The 23,613-nt window shown below is 38.9% G+C and overlaps 1 protein-coding gene across 2 annotated transcripts in view; it reads left to right on the top strand.

The window, feature by feature from the left end:
• tyw1 (tRNA-yW synthesizing protein 1 homolog (S. cerevisiae)) overlaps positions 1 to 23,613 on the top strand; it is a 124,539-nt gene that overhangs the window by 91,433 nt on the left and 9,493 nt on the right. For both annotated transcript variants that reach the window (XM_043718611.1, XM_043718610.1), the window contains exons 14-15: positions 15,714 to 15,824; positions 18,698 to 18,865. In XM_043718611.1, coding sequence (XP_043574546.1) covers positions 15,714 to 15,824; positions 18,698 to 18,865 — 279 coding nt within the window. The remainder of the gene's footprint in view (positions 1 to 15,713; positions 15,825 to 18,697; positions 18,866 to 23,613) is intronic.

The raw sequence follows: 23,613 nt of genomic DNA, 5'->3' as shown, positions 1-23,613 counted from the left end.
GTGGGAGATCATGTCTCACAAACTTGATTGAGTGTCTTGAAGAGTTAACTAAGAGAAATGATGAGGGCAGAGTGGTGGACATGATCTGTATGGACTTGAGTAAGGCATTTGTCAAGGTTCCTCTTGGGAGACTGGTTAGCCAGGTTAGATCTCATGGAATACAGCGAGAACTAGCCATTTGGGTACAGAATTGGCTCGAAGGAAGAAGACGGAGGGTGGTGGTGGAGGATTGCTTTTCAGGCTGGAGGCCTGTGAACAGTGGTGTGCCACAAGGATCGGTGCTGGGTCCACCGTTTTTCGACATTTACATAAATGATTTGGATGTGAACATAGGAGGTATAGTTAGTAAGCTTGCAGATGGCACCAAAATTGAATGTGTAGTGGACAGCAAAGAAGTTTACCTCCGGTTACAACGGGATCTTTACCAGATGGGCCAATGGGCTGAGGAGTGGCTGATGGAGTTTAATTTAGATAAATGTGAGGTGCTGCATTTTAGAAAAGCAAATCTTAGCAGGACTTATACACTTAATGGTAAGGTCCTGTGTGGTGTTGCTGAGCAAAGAGACCTTGGAGTGCAGGTTCATAGTTCCTTGAAAGTAGAGTCGGATGTAGATAGGCTAATGAAGAAGGTGTTTGGTATGCTTGCTTTTATTGGTCAGAGCAAGGATGGATGTTGTGAAAGTTGAAAGGGTTCAGAAAAGAGGTGTTGCTGAGCAAAGAGACCTTGGAGTGCAGGTTCATAGTTCCTTGAAAGTAGAGTCGGATGTAGATAGGCTAATGAAGAAGGTGTTTGGTATGCTTGCTTTTATTGGTCAGAGCAAGGATGGATGTTGTGAAAGTTGAAAGGGTTCAGAAAAGAGTTACAAGGATGTTGCCAGGGTTAAAGGATTTGAGCTACGGGAGAGGCTGAATAGGCTAGGGCTGTTTTCCCTGGAGTGTCGGAGGCATGAGGGGTGATCTTATAGAGGTTTATAAAATAATGAGGGGCATGGATAGGGTAAATGGACAAGGCCTTTTTCCTGTGGTGGAGAAGTTCAGAACTAGGTTTAGGGTGAGACGGGAAAGATATAAAAGGACCCAAGGGGCAACTCTTTCACATAGGGTGGTGCATGTTCGAATGCGCTGCCAGAGGAAGTGGTGGAGGCTGGTACAATTACAGCATTTAAAAGGCATCTGGATGTGTACATGAATAGGAAGGGTTTAGAGGGATATGGGCCAAGTGCAGGCAAATGGGACTAGATTGGGTTTGGATATTTGGTTGGCATGGATGAGTTAGACAGAAAGGTCTGTTTCCATGCTGTACATCCCTATGATTCTATGTGGGCCTTGTGTCTAGGCAGAATGCTCATTTGCTATTCTGCATCACTTCCAATTGCATTCTAGTCAGACAATTCAAAGTATAAATGTTTACAATGCTTGACATTCCTAACGCTTCCCTAAGAGACTTGAAGATGAGCAGTCTTAGAGTCATAGCACTGTATAGCACGGAAACAGACCCGTCTGTCCAATTCATCCATGCTGACCAGATATCCCAACCCAATCTAGTCCCACCTGCCAGCACCCAGCCCGTATTCCTCCAAACCCTTCTATTCATATACCCATCCTGATGCCTTTTAAATGTTGTAATTGTACCAGCCTCCACCACATCGTCTGGCAGCTCATTCCATACACGTACCACCCTCTGTGTGAAAACGTTGCCCCTTAGGTCTCTTTTATATCTTTCCCCTCTCACCCTAAACCTATGCCCTCTAGTTCTGGACTCCCCAACCCCAGGGAAAAGACTTTGTCTATTTATCCTATTTATGCCCCTCATGATTTTATAGACCTCTCTAAGGTCACCCCTCAGCCTCCACTCCAGGGAAAACAGCCCCAGCCTATTCAATCTCTCCCTATAGCTCATCCTTCAACCCTGGCAACATCCTTGTCAATCTTTTCTGAACCCTTTCAAGTTTCACAAGATCTTTCCAATAGGAAGGAGACCGGAATTGCACGCAATATTCCAACAGTGACCTAACCAATGTCCTGTACTGGCGTAACACGACGTCCCAACTCCTGTACTCAATACTCTGACCAATAAAGGAGAGCATACTAAACATCTTCTTCACTATCCTATCTACCTGTGACTCCACTTTCAACGAGCTATGAATCTACACTCCAAGGTCTTTTTGTTCAACAACACTCCCCTTATCATTAAGTGTATAAGTCCTGCAAAGATTTGCTTTCCCAAAATGCAGCACCTTACATTTATCTAAATTAAACTCCATCTGCCACGTCTCAGTCCATTGGCCCATCTGATCAAGATCCCGTTGTAATCTGAGGTAACCTTCTTCACTGTCCACTGCACCTCCAATTTTGGTGTCATCTGCAAACTTCTTCTTCTTACAGTTATCAGCAATGCTCTTATATAGTCCACAGGTACAATCATCTGTCAACACCATTGCAGTGAGACAGTCTGGACCTCCAGTTCATCTTGAACAACCAAGCCACCCAGGTTTGTTGTTGGTCAGAATTCGGAGCCGGTATTTTGACATCCTTCATTCTATCATTTTACTTGAAGGAGCATTATTCAAATATGACCGATTTCTGAAAATTTCATCATTTGCAGGTCTTGGGAAGTAGAACACATTGATTTAGATAAAATCGATACATATAGGTAAGTGATAACCGTGTGGTGTTATTGCTGGACTATTAATCCAGAGACCCAGATGATGTTCTAGAGACCTGGGTTTGATTCCTGCCAGTGATGTTCACACTCTATGATTGAATAAAACAGAATTAACCACTCCAGGCGTTATCCTGTAAACAAGACTGTAAGGTACAATAATATACTGGTAATGTTAGTGGACTAGTACAAGAGTTTGAATCCCAGCATTTAAATTGAGGAATTTAAATTATATTTGCTAAGTAAGTCTATGCAAGCTAAATAAACATAATAAGAGGCTGATATTAATATTGGGGACTGTGATACTGTGGATTGCGACAAAAATATTCTGGTCAGGTGAAGCCAGAAAATAGCAGTGCTGGTGCACTAAACATCAGAAGATTCATACTTTCGAGAGAGATGAACAATGGATCAAATTTAAGCTCTGCAATTCTGCTACATCAAGTCACAAATAATGGCAGCCAGATAAGTAAGTAACAGGAGGAAGAGGATCAACGAAAATCTGCATTATTGCTAATCGGAGAAGCCATTTTCAGCCAGAAATGCCAAGTGGATATAATCTTGGTCTCCTGGTACCCTAGGATGGTAGAAACTGGTGCTACTCAGCATCACACCTGATTACAGCTTTGCTCCAAGCATGGGGGAAAATGTAGCTAGATTCTGAAGGCAAAGTAAGGCATGAGAAATTGCCTGTTATATTCCAAGGTAGACTTAAATGAGTGGCAACAAGGAGTTTGACTAAAATTGAATAAGCAAATTACTGCGGATGCTGGAATCTGAAACCAAAAGAGAAAATGCTGGAAAATCTCAGCAGGTCTGGCAGCATCTGTAAGCAGAAAAAAGAGCTGATGTTTCGAGTCTAACTGACTCTTTGTCAAAGCTGGTCAGTTAGACTCGAAACGTCAGCTCTTTTGTCTCCTTACAGATGCTGCCATACCTGCTGAGATTTTCCAGCATTTTCTCTTTTGACTAAAATTGAAATTGGTAGGAAGTGGGGAAAACTCTGGGGTCTTTCCTCACACAAAGAAAAGTGGTTGTGGTTGTTTGATGCTAATCATCTTCGGCCTCGAGACGTTGTAACTGGAGTGAGGAACAGAAAATCGAAGCATATTGTGCCTGTACCAGCCAAGAGAGAACAATCCAGAATCACTGTCATCCTTGGAGAAGTTCATAGCCTTTTAGGTTGAGGTGCTTCCAGATGCATGTCCAACTATCTTTTAAATGCATTGAAACCTTCTGCCTCTACCACCCTTTTAGACAGTCATTTCTAAATCTCTACCACGTTCTGAGTGAAAACACATTCACTAAAATGCAAGAATTAAACAGACCTCCTGTCACAGCTTCAAACTCACAAATGAAACTCTAAAAATGACTATCCATATCTTCCTCTTTTGAACACTAAATACAAAATTGAAATTTAACTTGGTTATACATTATTTTGAACAATACTCTTTCAAAATTTTACAATTCATAATTATTGTAAGGGCCTGTACCACTTCAAATGTTGATGTCAGTTGTTAATTTGTCTGGTCTGAATTTGAGATGTAAAGATCATTAACCCATCTCCCGCTTGCTGACATTTAATACTGGCCAACATTTTCTCGCACTCTTCCATGAATTAGAATGAGAGAATATTACTGTGAATTAAGAGGTGAGCCACATCATTCTTAGAGTGCAATGCTATGATTGAATATTATTTTACTGAAAGTTTGGAATGTTTTATGTCCATTATACTTGATGAGTCTACCTGTTTGACCCCAGCAATTTATTAGCTTGACTGTAAATAAAGTTAAGAACTGTATTGATGCACTTAATGTCCAGGAGTGGGTTTTTTTTCAGTCTGACTGAGCAGCGAGGTATTTATACCCTGATCAAATTCTTGATTAAAATTGCCTACTTAATGAAACATCATTCAATTCAAAAATCAAATATTGATTGAGATAACTGCTGGCTGTAAAGATACCTACACCTGTGAGCAGTAATTGATTGAAAGGGATTATTGTACTGGAAAATGTCTGTTTCCATGCAGTGCACTGGATCATATGTTGAAAGGAAAGGGCTGTTGAAAGAAATGGTGCTACTTCAGCAGGATGGGAGTCAAACTATTTATTGAAATAGTCTATTGGATGACAAGATGTAGGAAAGGTATTTCACATTCACCAGTAAATGCTCCTGACTGGTTCTTCTTATTTGTGCATTGATGTTTTTAAGGGGTAACCTTTTGTTTAATAAAATGCATTACAAGGGCTACTTAATTTTAAAGTTGGTAAGTTTCATTTGCAATCTTATCATTTGTTTGACAAATTCAATTACCCGTTTAAAGTTTTGGCCAAGAATAAATTTTGCTCATGTGCTTAAGTTTTTAATTTTGTGCCTTTGCTCATCACTTCCGCTTAAGTAGTAATGCTATACCTGGAAAAGGTGTCTGCAGAATGCCACATAAAGTGGATCTGTCTTGTTGCATTGAGTGTGCATAATTCTAAGCAAGGTTAAAAAGAATGACAGTTTAAGTATATAGCGACCCAGCTTGGTTCATGCAAAGTAGGAAGCAGCACGGTAATTAAATGAAAATAGAACTAAATACTGCGTTGAAACAAAGAAGATCACAGTTTTGATTTTGCTTTGAAGCTGAATCTTAACTGCTTTTCAGTCTTTGTGGTGACTTTCTCCTTTAAATGTGTGGGCAAACCACAGGAACAAAATGTGATTTCAGTTCCGCCTATGTATAATTTTTTGAAAAATATATATTTTTATACACCATGTTTTTAATGTGCACAAATTAGGAAACTTTGTATGGTATGTAGAGGAACTTTAGATACTAAGTTGTTCAGATGGTATAAATGCAATATGCTTTCTCCAAGGAAACTATGGAACTGCCTTCTAGAACCACCTTCAGCATCAGAATTTTGATCAATTTGCTATAAGATTGACTTAATTGAATTTATGTGCTTGTGTTATACCTTCTCCACAAATACTTAATTTCTATGCAACATAGCTTTACATGAAATTATTATTAATGAAATCAGTGAATTTGAACCTGTTTTGAAACTTTGAAAATCTTAACATGTTGGAACAATTGACAAATTCCTCCTGAGTATCATGGCATTTATAGTCCCGTTTCTGTTGGTTGGTGGTTGGAAGATACTCCTTAAGCAAAGTCATTTGGTTCATTTTTTTTCTGGCTAGATAATCTGTTTACCCTATCACAAGTTGTTGTTTGAGTAGTAAGCCAAAACCTTTTGTCAATCATTCCATCAAGATCTATAAGGATGATACCAGAGATGAGTGTGTATATTAGGAAAGAATGTACAGGCTGCGTCTCTTTTTCTCTTTAAGAAATTGAGGGTTGACCTAATAGAATATTAAAAATGACAAAATTTTGATTGAGAGAATTAAGAGGAAATGTTTGCACACTTGGGGAAGAGCAGAAAAGAAAGCCATCAGTTTGTGGTAAGTCACCAAGAAATCCATTAGAGGATTCAGAAGAAATTTTGTTTTAATCAGAGTCTTGAGTATGTGAAGCTTGCTGCCACAGGGACTGGTTGAAGTGATTAGTATAGATGAGGAAGAAAAAACTTGATAAGCATATGAGGGAGTGGCGACAGGAGGGCTACAGTGGTAGATTTTGTTAAATGTCATCATAGACTGATTGGATTAATAGCCTGCTTCTCTTCCTCATATCCTCTGTAATTTCATTTGTCTTTCATTCATTTTGTGAGAAACTATTTTTCTGGTGTTGTCAGGTGTAACTTGGATGTGTTTACCAGTACTGCCTACATAAGATCCTAGGCTTCACATGGAGTAGTAACATTACTGATTGGCTAATTAACTACAGACGATTTGTCAAAGGTTGCCTGTAGAATTTTAAGACAGACAACTGATACTTGAAGGCAGATTGTTCATCCCTGGACTTGATGCCCTGCAAAAATGGTAGAAGAGGATTTACCATCAGCCTGGAGAAGATGATGGGGGAAGCCAAAGAAGATCCAGCAAAGTACAATTAAGGAAGAGCTACAAGATTGGCATACCACTTGGAAGCAAAACAAATTGTGACTACCTAAGGCCAGTGGCAGAATCTCCCAACCCATTGTCCTGCATGGGGCATATGAACCAAGTCTAAGTCCAGTATTCTAGTCCATATTCAACCAACCTACTTTTGCTGCCACAGTTCCTTTAGTACTGTCAACTTTATGGCTGTAAAGTATTGCAGAGAAGGATGTCATAAAGTTGAAGCTGGAAATGTGTTGCTGGAAAAGCGCAGCAGGTCAGGCAGCATCCAGGGAACAGGAGAATCGACGTTTCGGGCATAAGCCCTTCTCCTGTTCCCTGGATGCTGCCTGACCTGCGCTTTTCCAGCAACACATTTCCAGCTCTGATCTCCAGCATCTGCAGACCTCACTTTCTCCTGTCATAAAGTTGAAGACAGGCTTGAAAATGAGTAGAATTTTGAATGCAATGTGATGGAGAACAGGGTACAAAGGGAAAAGTACATTAACTATATGAAAAGTACATTCACTTAATGTGGAATAGAACAGATCAAGTACTATGGGTATGACATATTTGGAGTGGAGGGGTGGGTGGGGAGTTCATATAGAAAATTGAGAAAGTTGGACCTAAAGTTATCAATGAAATGTCTAATGGAATATTCTGGCCACTGAGAAATTTACAACTGTTTTAATATAGAAATTTCAGCTGTGAGTTATAACATAACTGAAAAGCCCATATGTAAAAATTATTTTTGTTTAGCTAATTTGATTAGCTGCAAGGAAAAATAAAAGCCCATCTCAGCTCTTGCCAAGATTTTCAGTCTTTTGAATGAGTGATGTAGTCATCATAACTGAGTATTGATTGTTCCATTTTGAACTTAAGACATGTACTGACTGCATGTAACTTAGAAACAGATTTCACAGTAGGAGGAGATTGTTTAACTCTTGCTTTCACTGAATTTAGACATTCTCTGTTATGAACCAAACCAGGCCCCCTCAAAACATTTCAAGAAGGTAGCCCACACCCTAACTTTGCTCGTTGCTTTAAGCAGGTCCAAAGTGGATATTTTAGGAGTGTTGCAGCTGGTCAAAACCTCTCAGGTTTTAAAGAAAGCACAGTTTATTCACGGAGTACTGACTGAAGCACAAACGAGAGAGAACAGAACACAGAATAACTTAACCTACTGAAAACCCAATCGACTCTATCACAACTTAATGATGCTGTTCCAAATATTTGCAACATTCCTATAAATGCTCCCTTGGCACAAAAAGTAAAATCAAACACAGATTTTTATTGGAGAGATGTCAGAGAGAGAGAGAGAGAGAGAGAGGATCAGCATGGAGCTGTTTCCTTGACCAGCAGCTTCAAAAATTGACTGTTTGCTAAAACCAAACCAAACCAGAGAAAAGCTGAGCTGGGAAAACTGGCCACTCCTATTTCATTATGTAATTGTTTCTTTTTAAATACTTGAAAGCCTTTGCCTGAGGAAGTATGTGTTAGCTATATTCAAATTGGCCCTAAAAACCCATCCAAACCAAACACATCGGCACTTCTGCGTTTACGACCCTTCTGAACAAAAAGACCAAAGGCAACCTAACCTTGTTAAAGCAGCAGCATCACCACAATTCTCTGTACAGATTTAATTTTCCTAATTTTCTGAGTTCTGCCCCAAAACGTTATTTCTGTTTCCTTTGAAGTAATCATCCTGTAACCTTTTTGTAGACTCTGAAACATCAGTGATAAATTTCACAAAGGATTTCAAATTCCAGAAACTGGTTTTATTTTATAAATTTCCCCTTTCTGTACCAATGCGCATTTATGACATCATGGCCTATTTATTTTGATTAGCCTAATGAACATTAACAGTGTATAAATATTATTTATTTAAAGAGCACACAGTTGAAATTGTTCATCTTACATATGTTTGGACTTGGATGCAAGAAACAAAATTTGAAGAAGACACTAATTTATACAGCAGAATAGGGTATTGATGGGTTAGGCCATTGTTGCTATTAAGATGCAGCCAAGCAGTTAACTGTCAAAGCAGAAAATGCTGGAGAAATTGAGTGGGTCTGGTGACATTTGTGCAGAGACAAACATGTAAAGTGTGTAGGTTTGCTCGCTGTGCTGTAGGTTTGATGTCCAGGCGTTTCATTACCTGGCTAGGTAACATCATTAGTGGCGACCTCCAAGTGAAGCAAAGCTGTTGTCTCCTGATTTCTATTTATGTTTGTCCTGGATGGGGTTCCTGGGTTTTGTGGTGATGTCATTTCCTGTTCGTTTTCTGAGGGGTTGATAGTTGGTATCTAGATCTATGTGTTTGTTATGGCGGTGTGGTTGGAGTGCCACAATTCGACTGGGATAACACATCTATCCTGGGACAAACTAAGCAAAGACATGTCAGAGAATTCCTAGAGGCCTGGCACTCCAACCACAACGCCATAAACAAACACACAGATCTAGATACCATCTTTCAATCCCTCAGAAAACGAACAGGAAATGACATCACCACAAACCCCAGGAACTCCATCCAGGACAAACATATAAATAGAAAGCAGGAGACAACAGCTTCGCTTCACTTGGAGATCGCCACTGATGATATTACCTAGCCAGGTAATGAAACGTCTGAATATCAAATCTACAGCTCAGCGAGCAAACCTACACCCTAAACCTCAACCTGAGCTACAAACCTTGTACAAACATATAAAGTTTCAAGTTTGGCATGACTTGTTGAGAACTATGTTGCAGACCTGAAGAGGAGTCATATCAGACTCAAAATGTTAGCTTTGGTACTATCTCCGCAGATGCTGAATTTCACAAGAGCTTTTTGTTTTTATTACAAGTTTCAAGCATCCAAGATTTTTTTGCTTTTAGTTAACTGTCACTCTTAGTTCTCAGACCAGGCACATTAACTGTGCTGGCATGTTAACTCTGCTAGGTCAGGGGGTTGAGATGGGGATGCATAAGAGATTGGCATTTTCCCAATGAAAAAATTGAAATGCATGTACAAATTCTATTTGTCTACATAGAACAAAGTCCGCGATATAAATATATGTAGGTTCTACCATTTTACTGTGAACCTGATGTTATTAAATTGATACAATCTTAGCACATTTGGATTATTTAATAAATGTTACATAACAGCAAAATAACATCTGATGTATTCCGATGTCCTACAAACATGATCAGTATGTTGCCTGCTGTAAATGGTCAAAGCGGCATGTTCTTTGATCTGCTCTCTTCCACCATTGTGGGATCTGATCTCCTTCTTGCTCATTACCAGTTCCAACCTTGGCCTTCACTAGCACACCCACACACTGAAGTAATTTTTGAAACCACTGGATGGCCTCAATTCTAATATGAGCTTCCGCCCCTTGTTTCATTGTAGGATCCAATATCCACCTCTGATCTTTACCTCAAGTTTTACTACATGTAAATCCTACGACTAGGTTTAATTCAAAACTCCCATCATCTCCAATTTGGAGTTCTTTTCCCAGATGTCACATACCTCTTTTTGTGTGCAATTCTAACATGAGCTGTTAGTTCTTGCATTCCCTCCTCTGGATTGTAATTCCCCCAAAATCCATCTTTCCCCTACCAACTGACTTTCTTCTCCTTTTCCTTTTCCTTTTCTGCTTGTTGCTCCTGTAACATTATCTGTAGGAATGGGAATGTTTCCATTTTTGTTCTGACAGTACTGAGCTCTATCTTCTCAGCACAACCTTTGACAAGCTGTCTAACAGCTTGTCCAACATTAAATTATGGATAAATCAGATCCTTTTTCAACACAATATCAGTAAGGCAGAAGCCATCCCATCTGGTTGTTGCCAATAGCTCTGTGCTTTAGTTCCTGATTCAATCTCTCTCACTACAGCTATAAATCTAACTGTGCAAACATGGAAGTGCTAATTCTTTGAGTTTATGTCCTATCTGCCACCTAGAACATCTGTTTGTACTACTGCAGCATCCCTTTTTTTTGTACTTAATATCATCATCTGTAAAAACCTTCATCCATACTTTTATTGCCAAAATATAATTTTTATTTTCCAATGTTCATCCAACTGTCCTCTTAAGTGATTCCCCAACACAAAACACATTCAAAGCTCTGTTCATATTTTATCCCGAATTAAAACTGCAAAACTCAGATTGTATGGTATCGGGGGAAAACTATGTGGTGGTTGGTGTTATACCTGACACACAGGAAGATACTCACTCATGGTTGTTGGAGGTCAGTCAGTCAGTTCAGTCCAGGACATCTCTACAGGAGTTCCTCACGGTGGTGTCCTGGGTCCAGCTATCTTCAGCTACTTCAGCATAAGGTCAGAAGTGGGGAAGTTTGCCAACAATTGCACATGTTCACCATTTGTGACTTGTCAGATACTGAAGCAGTCCAGGTTCAAATGCAGCAAGATCTGGACAACATCCAGGCTTGGTCTGACAAGTAGCAAATAACATTTGCACCCCACACATGTCAAGCTATCACCATCACCAATGAGTCAATCTAACCACAGCCCCATGAATTCAGTGGTGTTACCCTCAGGCAATCCCTCACAAGCAACATCCTAGTGGTTATTATTGACCGGAAACTCAACTGGACTCACCACATAAACACAGTGGCTATAAGCGCAGGTCAGACACTAGGAATACTGCAGCGAGTAGCTCATCTCATGAATCCCCAAAGCCAGTCCATCATCTACAAGGCACAAGTCAGGAGTGTGATGGAATACTCCTCACTTGCCTGGATGAGTGCAGCCACAAAAAGCCTAAAAGCTTGACACCATCCAGAACAAAGCAGCCCGCTTGATTGGCACCATATCCACAAGCATCCATACCCTCCAACACCAATGCTCAATAGCAGCAGTGTGTACTATGTACAAGATACACTGCACAAATTCACCAAAGATTCTCAGACAGCACCTTCCAAATCCACAAATTTCCATCTAAAAGGACAAGGACAGCGGATAATTGGGAACACCATCACCTTCAAATCCCCCTACAAGCCACTCATCATCCTGACTTGGAAGTATATCACTGTTTCTTCACTGCTACTGGGTCAAACTCTTGGAATTCCTTCCTTAGAGATATTGTGTGTCAACCCACAACAGGTAGACTGCAGCAGTTCAAAAAAGCAGCTCACCACCACCACCACCTCAAGGGCAACAAGGGACATGCAGTAAATGCTGGCCCAGCCCGCGATACCCACATCCCACAAATGAATCTTAAAAATCCCATTGACTGACAAAATTATGAGTGACAATCTCCAAACACTTCATTTACAAAAACACTTTCACAATGTCTAACCTTTGGCCATTCATTAGACACATTTGCTGGTTTGCTCAACTGCACCTTCACCTCTACTTTGATGCCCTAGTTCCCAATGAGGGAGTACATTAGATGAAGAGATAGGGACATGAGGCAACTATATGACCCAACAGCCTGCTGCATCATTCAGTATGATGATCACTTATCTTGGGCTTCAACTCCACTTTCAAGGCTGCTCTCATATTCACGGATTGCCTGAGAAGCTAAAAAAAATCAGTTAATCATTGCATTAAATATAATCAACAATTGGAAATTCACAATCCTCTGGGGTAGGAAATTCTAAAGATCACAATTTTTCAAAACAAAATTCTGCTCTTCTCTCGGCCAGCATTTATTGCACGTCCCTTGTTGCCCTTGAGGTGGTGGTGGTGAGCTGCTTTCTCAAACTGCTGCAGTCTACCTGTTGTGGGTTGACACATAATATCATTAGGGAGGGAATTCCAAGAGTTTGACCCAGTAGCAGTGAAGGAACAGCAATATATTTCCAAGTCAGGATGATGAGTGGCTTGTAGGGGAATTTGAAGGTGGTGGGGATCCAATTATCCGCTGTCCTTGTCCTTTTAGATGGAAGTTTGTGGGTTTGGAAGGTGCTGTCTGATCAAACTCTTAATCCTGAGACTGTGTCCTCTGTTCTAGGTTCCCTCACTGGCAGAAGTAGCCTTTGTGTCAAGCTCTTCAGAATCCTGTATGTTTTTGAGATAGCACCTCATTCTTCTAAATCCTGAAGAGTATGGGTTCGGTTTACTCCACTTCTCACGTTAGGACACCAGTGTGGTCCGAGGGACCAAAGTGGTGAACCGTCCACAGTGTAGGGATTCTGTGAATCCCCTATCCAATACTGCCTCCAACCTAAATAAGTCCTTCCTTATGGAGACCCAAACTGCACAGCTTGCTCTCTCTGACCTGATCATTTTCTGATGTCTTTGTCATCTCTAGTTCCTCAGGTCCAAGGGGTACAAACTTACAAGGATCTGGCAGAAAACTCGTTTAGCTATCCACTGCCAAATCTGCTTGGGCTACAAAGCATTCTTGAAGCCAGTTCTCGTCTACTAGAACTGCTTGCTGTCCTAGAAATGCAAAAGGGATCCCATTATCTTCTCTTTTCTGCCTTGTTAAATCTCTTTTCTATATTTCCTTTATTTTCATCTCTAACAATATCTGAGGAGCTTCTTTGTCACCAAGGTACTTTGCAGCCCTAACTTTAGTGGATTGGAAATGAAGTGTTACAAGATTTTGCAAAAGTACACAAAATTTCCTAATGTACTTATATTTTAAACCCATGTTGACAGACAGCATGGTCAGATTTCTATACTTAACTAGAATGACTATTTATTACAAATAAATAGATTCCAACTACAGGTAAACCATTGACATGTAATTCTAATTAATTTCACCTTTCAATACAGGCAGACACATAAAGAACGTGGGTGGTATGTTTGGAGGGGAAAAAACTGGCAATTTAAAGGTCCATGTGATGCTACTTGCTGATCTCCCCTCGGTACTTTCACTTGCTTGCAGGAGGAACAGAATGACAGTTTCACACTTCTAAAGTTACTGACTTATTGATTGAATGCAACAACTTACAGCAACTGGTGAGAGAAAATAAAACTGACTTTTTTTTCAGGCTTGGGGTGAGGTTTGTTGCAGAGAAACTGACTAAGCACTCTCACTACAAGCTGTTCAGCCATCTGGGAGCCAGTTGCACACTTGGAAGTTAGAAGGTCTTTGTCATCGACAACTGGTCACCATTTCACAGATAACCTGCTATTTGCCACTGGCCAAATTTCATTTAGTATGCAACCCAGCTTGTCTGCATCTAAACCTTAGCTGCTGCTCGAACAAACAACAGTGTACATAGAATTACAGTGAGTGGGGAGTAACTTGATTTTAAAAAGTACAGCAATCCTTTCCACAATCCTTAGTTTTTAAAACAGCCTTTAAAACTGTCCAAAATCAAAAGTACAAAATAATGAAAGATGTGATCAGATAGCTGCCTACCACATTGCATCCCTTCCTTCCACTATCCTGTCAAGTTGAACTTCCTTGAAGTTCTCCACTGCCTTAAATGAAATTTCTGTATATTGTCCGATCTCCTCTCATACCCTCCTGAACTCATTCTTGTACGTGAGACTCACCTTGCGTTCCCTCAAACGTCTTCCTACTAAACTGCTCGCCACCCAACATCCCCTCCTGGTCCCCTGTCAGAAAACAAAGGAAACAACTCCCTGGCTTTAGGTCTTGTTCTTTCTGGCCTTTAAATCTGCCATTTTCAGCCCAATTCTCAATAAAATTAACAATTCATCTCAACATTCTTGCAAAACTACAATTCTTCCAATTTTCTTTTCTCTTCAGAGCCCTTGAATGTAATGTTGTCTCCCCAATTTGTGTCTATCTTTTCCTTAATGCTGTCTTGGAATCTCTTCAATCAGCTTTCTACCCCTATCACAGCACTGAAATGGCTCTTATCGAAGACACAGTTACATCCTAAGTGACTGTGACAAAACTAAGCTACCCTTGTCTTCTTAAGTAATGTCAGAGTTGGATTCGTCCAGGTAAGTGGGGAGTATTCTATCAGAAAGTGAGGACTGCAGATGCTGGAGATCAGAGCTGAACATGTATTGCTGGAAAAGCGCAGCAGGTCAGGCAGCATCCAAGGAGCAGGAGAATCGACGTTTCGGGCATTCTCCTGCTCCTTGGATGCTGCCTGACCTGCTGCGCTTTTCCAGCAACACATTTTCAGCAGTATTCTATCAGACCCCATTATGTGTCTTGTAGATGATGGACATGCTTTGTGGGGGGTCGGGGGTGAGTAACTCACAGCAAGGTTCCTAATCTCTTATCTGCTCTTGCAGCTGCAGTTGTTAAATGGTTAGACTGGTTTAGTTTCTGGTAAATGGTAGCAAAAGCCTTTATTTACTTAATACGAGCTGTTGCACCAAACCCTACCATCTTTTTACCTTCATCTGTTTCTTTTGTCGTTTTCCAACGCTTACCATTTGAACGCTTACCCAAAGTTCTTTAGATATCAATTATTTTAATATTCCAATTTTTATTTTTTTTTCTTTATTGTCTGAAGGACTGTTAGCCTGAACTTTGTATATCTTTAATTTTCTAATTTATTACTGTTTGATACTTTTGAAGATGTGTAATGCTGGACTTGTAATTTCTTTATTTTCTAATTATTTTTTCCTATGAACTTGTACTTCGGAATCTGTACCAGGTATGTTTGTACATAAAGTGGCGGCATAAGCGGTAATTTGTAAATTTTTAACTGTACTCATGTGACAAAGCTAATTCTAATAAAGGTAATTCATATAGTTGCCTGTGATTATTGCTGTTTTTGCAGATGTTAATTCATAAGTATTAGCTGTTGGATGAATGTGATCAACTCTTAAGTCAATACTAATATTTTGTTTGAATTGTCTACACAGATGTAAGCTTCCTCCAGTAAAGCTAGTATGTTGATTGGTTTGCCAGATGATATATCTTATAAGCTGAGGAGTTCTGTCTTAGAGAATTGGAGTCAGAACAAATTGGTTACTACACTGCATCAGTTCAATGTATCCATTGATGAATCTTTTACCAAGATCTGCATTAAAGCTGAGGCGCAGATTCAATTAATGTTGTGGAGCATGACAATAACCGATTTTCTTTCTTGAAATATAGAGTAAAGATATTTTTGTCAAAAGAAGCTGATCGATACATTATACCTTAAATTGTGCTTCTCTTCTTATCTTTGCAGAAACAACGCACTGTATATAGACTAACTCTGGTAAAAGCCTGGAATGTGGATGAACTTCGATCTTATGCTGACCTGATTGAGATTGGGAAGCCTGACTTCATTGAAGTTAAAGTAAGTCAGAGTATTAGTATGTTGTAGAAAAGTGCTATCATATGCTGCTGTTCCTTGTATATCATATATTTAAATTACAAAATTGGAAAGGCATATTTATGCTCTTGGAAAAAATAGTTAGCTTCTTCCCCAATCGTTTATCAGCATCAGGTTTAATATAATGGTTCTAATAATATGTTCCATCCAAGTACTGAGGAATGTCTTCTCACTGCTCCAGCTTCTGTTTAAGGGTTCATTTCCAGTTCGGAAAGAAATGCTACCAAGCATAAGTTTTCTTATTTTAACTTAAATACATGTTTAAAAAGCCACAACATTTAAAAGACAAAAAAAGCACAAAATAGCAATATGATTCACAAATGGCAAATGCTACAAATGTTCAGAGATCAGCAAATGTTTTCTTCATTGAATTCTTATCTCATATTGTGCTGACAACAGTTCTTTTGTTACAAAGCCATGTGTCTCTGCCTTTGCATTAGTAAAGCTCTGAGAAATGAATTAATTCTTTGTGATTTATTTAAAATAATACTTGTTTACAGAGCTTGCAATTAATATTGTCTAGACATTGTCCCTCTGCATGCAAGCCAATTTGTCATTTTCATTTTACTTGTCATGGTATGTAAATTCATTAAATGTAGGATAATAGAAAAATTTGAAGGCTTCCAAGTCAATACTCTCAATGAAGATTTTTTTTATTCATTCATGCGACTTGGGCATCACTGATGGAGGTAGACACCACCACATGCAAGTTCCCCTCCGAGTCACTCACTGTCTGGACTCTGAGTCTCCTGAGTCACAATCCTGGAATTCTTTCCCTAAGGGAATTGTGAGTCTACCTACATCAAATAAACTACAGGGATTCAAGAAGGCAGCTCACCCCCACCTTCTCAAGGGCAACTAGCGATGGGAAACAAATGCTAGTTCAGCCGGCGATGCCCAAGTCCCATGACAAATTATTTGTGTACGTTGTGTAGAATGTTTTAGAACAGAGAGCTTAGAAATAAACTAGTCTTTTTTGATGTTCAAGTTCCACCAAGGGGTTCTCCCATTTCCTCTGTCAAATCTTAGTCTTTCAGTATATCTTTCTATTCCCTTTTCAGTCATGTACTCATCAAGCTCCCTTTCAAAGCATCTAAACCAGTCACCTAATTTATTTCCTGTGGTAGCGAGTTCCACATTCTAACTACTCAGTGAAGGCATTTCTCTTTTCATTACTGGATTTATTCATATGTTATTCATTATGTTTCTTAAAATTGCAGTGAGCAGTTCTCATTCAGGCTGTCCATGATGTTATCTTGACAAGTTTGTCACTATGAAAATTTCTTGTATAACTATATTTTCTTTACTGATGCAGGTTTGAATTCTTAGTGACTTAATGTGCTGCTTTCAGTGCCAAATAAATCAAATTTTACATGTTTCTGTTGAATAATTTGAAAATTTAGATGTATATCAGAATATAAACTTCCCCTGGTAATGTCTACCTCCAGATGCTCGAGGCCGATAGGTCCTTTGTGATTTACTTTTATACAAGTTGTAGCCAACTGAAAATAAGTAATGTCCACAGAGAAGTAATAAAGGCATGTGACACAGGTTTGTTAAACACTTGTAATGTACTTGGATTGAGCTGAAAATCAGATCACAGTATGGCATTTCCATGTGTTCTCTGTCACAAAGAGTGAAAAGAGTTTAAATTATGTTATGGTCACTTTTCTTGTCTTTAGCCCAAGGTAGTGAGGTTGATTGTTTGACTTAATAATTTCCCATCCCTTACTGAAGTCTGCTTAAGGATGACCCCAGGTGCTGGTTTTTGGATTCTAGTCTTTGAACTGAACCTTTTCAAAAAAAATCTTCAATGTGAAGTCAAAAATCAGGTTTGTTATCAGACTAAGAGGAATTGCTTCACCAGTCTCCCTATCCATTCACACACACTCGCACATGTATGCATATGCCTGAAAATAAAACAGACAGGACAGAAGAGGGTTTTCATTACAAATGATAAGTTTGGTAAATCCAGAGGTATTAAAAATCTGTTGACATGACTGATGAGTTCATGGAGGTTAGTGTCCAATAATATTTTCCACAATTAACTGAGCTTTATAGTTTTTCCTTTGGGTGGGTAAAGTTTAGGCTTCTTTAGGAGACAGAGATGGAAGATCTCAAGCAGACTTCCAATTCGATCTGAAGTCCCTCTGGAGCTCAAACAGTAACTGACCTAGAATCCCTGAATTTGAGGAACCTAGTTTCTTATTATGAGAAAACTTCTTTCATGCCAGGATGCAATGATGATAAAGTGTTGACCCTTGATGCTTGTTCATATCCTGATCAGGAAGGCTCCTGGACATGCATCCCTTTTGGCTCAACTTTGATTTCAAAGTTATTATTTAAGGCAAGGAGAAAAATGAATAAAGAAGACTGGATACTTCGCATCTACTTAATCATTTTGAGGCTTATTCATCTCTTGATTACTCTACAGCTTGTAGTTTCTGTGCTTAAATTTTGCCTACAGCATTCCCACAAAGACCTTCCTGTGGTTTGTTTCAAGTTGATCTTTGACATTTCTGATCCTTTCCTTCCTTGAAATCATTGCACATTGGGTTATTAACCAAAACTCTGGGCAAAAGACAGTTTGAAACTTGACAGCAAATGTGTTGTGACTACACAGAAGATTTACCAAAAAATCATTGAATTTTTGTTCTTTCAACTCCGCCCCTCTGTCCTGCAGGGACATTCTTGGTGTTTTCTTGTCTCCCCTCCCATCCCTTGGAGAACTGTGAGATAATGTTGAAGCTTAAATTACACATTGGTTTAACTTGATGTCTCTGGTGTACAGTATCAGATTCACTAAGAAGAATATTGATAATATTTTCAATTTTTAGGGAGTGACATATTGTGGTGAAAGCTCAGCGAGTAATCTGACTATGGCTAATGTTCCATGGCACGATGAGGTTGTATATTTTGTCCAGCAGCTGGCTGATCTTCTCATAGATTATGAAATTGCTTGTGAACATGAGCATTCAAACTGCCTTCTTATAGCACACAAAAAGGTGAGTGACATTTAAGTTCTGGTATATAACCTGGAACTGTGCATCATTTGGTTACCTTAAATCTAAAGTTTTGAGTATAGATGTAAATCTATTTTAAATACTTGTATGATACAAAATTATACAAAAACTAATAAATTGAGTGATTTTATATGACTATTACATTCTAATGTCCAGCATTTTCTGGGAGCTTTTTCAATTTGTCTTGAGCCTTGATATACAACGTAGTTTGCTAACGTACACCTTCTTGAGACAACTTATTGTGCGATGTTGGTTGTAATAAAAATTAAAATATTCAGCAATATGTAAGCATTTGCTGCTATAATAATGTACTGATTTAAATTAAATTTTCCACTGATAATGTGCTAAATATATAGCAAAGTTTGGGAGAAACTTTGAATCATAAAACACTTAGTATTAGGAAAAAGAAGCCACTTGACTTGGCATAAACAGGTTGAATCTCTGCAAGGGCACCTCAATTAATCTGTTCCCCAACCTTTCACTCATTGTCTGTTATTTTTCATTGCTTCAATTCCCTTATAAAAGGTGAAATTGAATCTGCTTCCATCACATTCTCAGGCAAGCTTTTTCTCCATTCACTTTTTTGGTTCTTTTGCTATTTACCTTAAATTGATAATACACTGATGTGACATTATGATCAGTTCAACAGCTAATCAGATTTGTGTTTGAGTTTTTTGGCTTGTAATTCTTGTAAGCAATTAATCCAGTGTAGTTTTTTTATTGAATTTTGCACAAATCACACCTAAATAGAACACTTCTAGTGTCCTTTCACAAACTCTGGCAGGTTAACTTTGGACAAAGCGAAACAGCTCAGCTGCATTGAATATAATTAGGAATTGATGTTGCAGTAAGTTCAAAATTGCACAAATTAGAGTACAATTTATATTGCAATTAAAATGTATTTGAATAATCTATGATGATACTATGGCTTTAAGAGGTGCTTTTTTTTTGAAGGAAGGTATAGACAGAGGTAAAAAGCAGTCTGTTCAAAGCAAATAAAGTAAACAGCTTGTGAGGCCTTGGGTTTATTTTGAAAAGTTGGAACAATACAAGCAGCTTGAATAGGTGGGGTCAAGCTCCCACAGAACCCGATTTTAGTTTTAGCTTTCTGCAGTGGCTGGGGTCTTGAAGCTGGATGAGGAAGCTCTTATTCATCTCTCTATTGTAACTAAAAGCTGGAGTTCTCGTCCTGCTACTAGAATTGTACATGAGACATTCTATTTTATTAAATTTCCTTTGCCAAGAGTATGTTTATGCGATGCTACTATATTGGAACAGTTAAGTAGGAGTAGTTAATATAAGAATTATTTTAGTAAGCATTTCAATAGAGTTGCAGTTAAGCCAATTCTTTTAATTTTACTTTCTGTATTTAACTGTGTTGTAAAAATAAAGTGTATTTTGCTTCAAGTTGAGTAGTTTGACCAATCAGATTGCATCTGGAGCATAACACCTTACACTTACCTTTAAAATAAGAAAAAGTTAGGATCTAGGCTATCTTAATATATTTTGAGAGGGTTTGGTCTGGTCCATAACAAATAAAAAATGCAAAAATAATCAATGGAAGTGAGTGCAATATTTTATTTTTGCTTACTTCACAAAAAAAACTGGCTTCATATATTTAAGAGTGGTAACCTGGTGCACTTTCACGAATATTTAATACAGTTAAGAATGGGTTCATCACCAAGAGTAAACATTTGTAACAAGTATTAGAGATAATTAAAAAGTACCATGCAGCATGTTCCTGCCGCTGTCTGTCAGATTTTCTTTTACGCGTATAGATAAAGCCTATAATCATCCCTACTTAGTACAATATCATTATGGTATCAGTTATATTTAAAGTACAACTTATCATGAATTCAAATGTTTCATAGTGGTAAGGTAATTTTGAAAATGAATTAATATAAAACACTAAGTGCATTAAACTCTGATCCTGTATCAACTGTGATGTTATTGAATGGTGGAAGAGGCTGCAGTGATAGGACGACCTAGTCCAGCTTATGTTTCATAATATCTGTTTCTTTATTTTCAAACATATTTAAGAATTCTCATATGTTAATTTAAATAATTTGTATCCCAGATATCAAGAAATGCGCTTATCTGTGCTTGACTTATTATCCATTTGAATTTCTATTTCTGAATTCTGGACGGGAAAATCAGATATAATTGGGCAGGAAATGGAGCAGAAAATTATTTTCTTTTAAGTTTTTTGACATGGCCACTGAACTATTGCTTAATTTGAAATTTATGAATTGACATCACATATTTGCTTATGTTTTTCTAAACCTTTTGCCATCTTACATTTGCAGGAAAATCTCTTGATGTGCCCAGAGTCCTCTATTTATCAGTTATTTTCTTGACTTATTTTCTATTTTAAAATTTTTGATTTTATTCCTGCCTTTGTTTGCATGTGGATCTGATTGTGTGAATCACCAACCTCCCTGAATTTCAGAACGATATGCCTGAAGGCTTCCTGTCCCAGTAACTAATGTGTTTACTTATTCACTCAGCATTTAGATTCTGGATTAGTACACTTTTTAATTACAGAAAAGGGTGTGCCACCTCCGTAAACAGATTTGTGGGGATTAATTGAATAATAAAGTCATAGAATAATACAATGCAGATCATGATTCAGTAGAGCTACCCACTTAATTTAACCCTCCCTCAGATTTTCTTTCCATATGCCTTTAAAATCAAACCCAATACATCAACTGCGACCTACCCAATGATTGGTGTATGTTTAACATTACCTCTTGCCGCTTGTAAATGTAATAGAATATTTTATTTCCTGCACGGTGGCTCAGTGCCTAGTACTGCTGCATCACAGTGCCAAGGACCCGGGTTCGATTCCACCCTTGGGTGCCTGTCTGTGTGGAGTTTGCACATTCTCCCGTGTCTGCGTGGGTTTGCTCTGGGTGTTCTGGTTTTCTCCCACGGTCCAAAGATGTACAGATTAGGTGGATTGGCCACCCTAAATTGCCATAGTCTCCAGGAATGTGTAGGCTACATTGATTAGCCATGGGAAATGCAGGGTTACAGGAATAGGATTACGGGGTGGGTCTGAGTGGGATGCTCTTTGGAGTGTTGGCGTGGACCTGATGGGCTAAATGACATGCTTCCTCACTGTGGGGATTCTGTGAACTTTATCTAGAACCCTAACGTATTCAGGCTACATAATATATTGAAAACTCCAAAGTGTTCTATTTATAATCCAGACATTGTTGTACATTTTCTGTTCCTTCTCAGAAAGGCTTTCAACACTAGTACACCTGTCTGTAACATATGCTGCAGCAATGTGATCCAACAAATCCACAACACTACAAAAGAAGTGTTCTCATTCTCCGTAAGAAAATCAAAGGATTTGCAGCACAAAGGATGTTTAGGCTTTTCATACTCAACAAAAAAGGATGAATGAAATAGTCAAGATTTCCAACAGTTTACAGCAACAGCTTCTGTTCAGATGCCAATAGGAATTTTGCATGCAGTTTTCAGAGATTAGCTTGTAACTAATTTACGTCATAACTAAGGTGCATATTTGGATGTTCGCTGGAGGGTGGGAGTTGAGAATTGTCCATATGTGAAGTTAAAAGGGCAAGGGCAATTGAAGGGGGCAGGAGTTTCAGAACTCAAAATATCTTAAAGTTTTTGGGATGGAAATCCTTAGCTCAAAGTGAAGGCAGAAGGAGACTGAAAAATGAAAGGAAATGAAGTCCTGGAGTGCACATAAGCTGTAAACCACTTTACCTGGAAGTGATTATGCCTCCAAATATGGCCTTCAAAAACAACTAACGTAAGGTTATTTATAAGGAGTCATGCTTATCAACATGCACAGTGTGTTTTGAAGAACTTATTGATTGAATAGAAAAAGTCAATGCAGTTGGTCTCAATAAAGATTCAGAAGATAGACAGGGTGGTGAAAAGGCATTTGGCACACATTCCTTCATTGCATAGTCCATTGAGTAGACGAGTTTTGGGACATTATGTTACAGTTGTACAGCATATTGGTGAGGCCACATTTGAAGTACTGTCTACAGTTCTGGTCATCCTGCCACAGTAAGGATATTATTAAACTGAAAAGGGTATGGAAAAGATTTGCAAGGATGTTGCTGGGACTGGAGGGTTTGAGTTATGCAGAGACATTGGGGCTACTTTCCCTAGATCATCAAAGGTTGAGGGGTGACCTTATTGAGGTTTATAAAATCATGACTCTGAGAGGGAGCATAGATAAGGCAAGTAGCAAATGGCGTTTTCCCAGGGTAGTGGAGTTCAAAACTAGAGGGCGTAATTTTAAGATGAGAGGGGAAAGATTTAAAAGGGACCTGAGGGGCAAAGTTTTCACAAAGAGGAATGAATTACCAGAGAAAGTGGTAGATGCAGTGCGATTAAAACATTTGGACCGGTACATGAATACACGGTGGCACAGTGGTTAGCACTGCTGCCTCTCGGCGCCGATTCCCACCTTGGGTGACTGTCTGTGTGGAGTTTGCACATTCTCCCAGTGTCTGTGTGGGTTTCCTCTGCGTGTTCTGGTTTCCTCCCATAGTCCAAAAGATGTGCAGGTTAGGTGAATTGGCCATGCTAAATTGCCCGTTGTGTTAGGTGTAGGGGAATGGGTCTGGGTGTTTTGCTCTTCGGAGGGTCGGGATGGACTTGTTGGGCTGAAGGGCCTGTTTCCCCACTGCAAGTAATCTAAAAAAAGAAATGAGCCAAATGCCTGCAAGTAGAACTAGTTT

This window comes from Chiloscyllium plagiosum, chromosome 28, assembly GCF_004010195.1.
Source record: "Chiloscyllium plagiosum isolate BGI_BamShark_2017 chromosome 28, ASM401019v2, whole genome shotgun sequence".
Lineage (NCBI taxonomy): Eukaryota > Metazoa > Chordata > Chondrichthyes > Orectolobiformes > Hemiscylliidae > Chiloscyllium > Chiloscyllium plagiosum.
The sequence above is the reverse complement of the archived record's forward strand: the minus strand, read 5'-3'. Positions and strand labels throughout refer to the sequence as shown.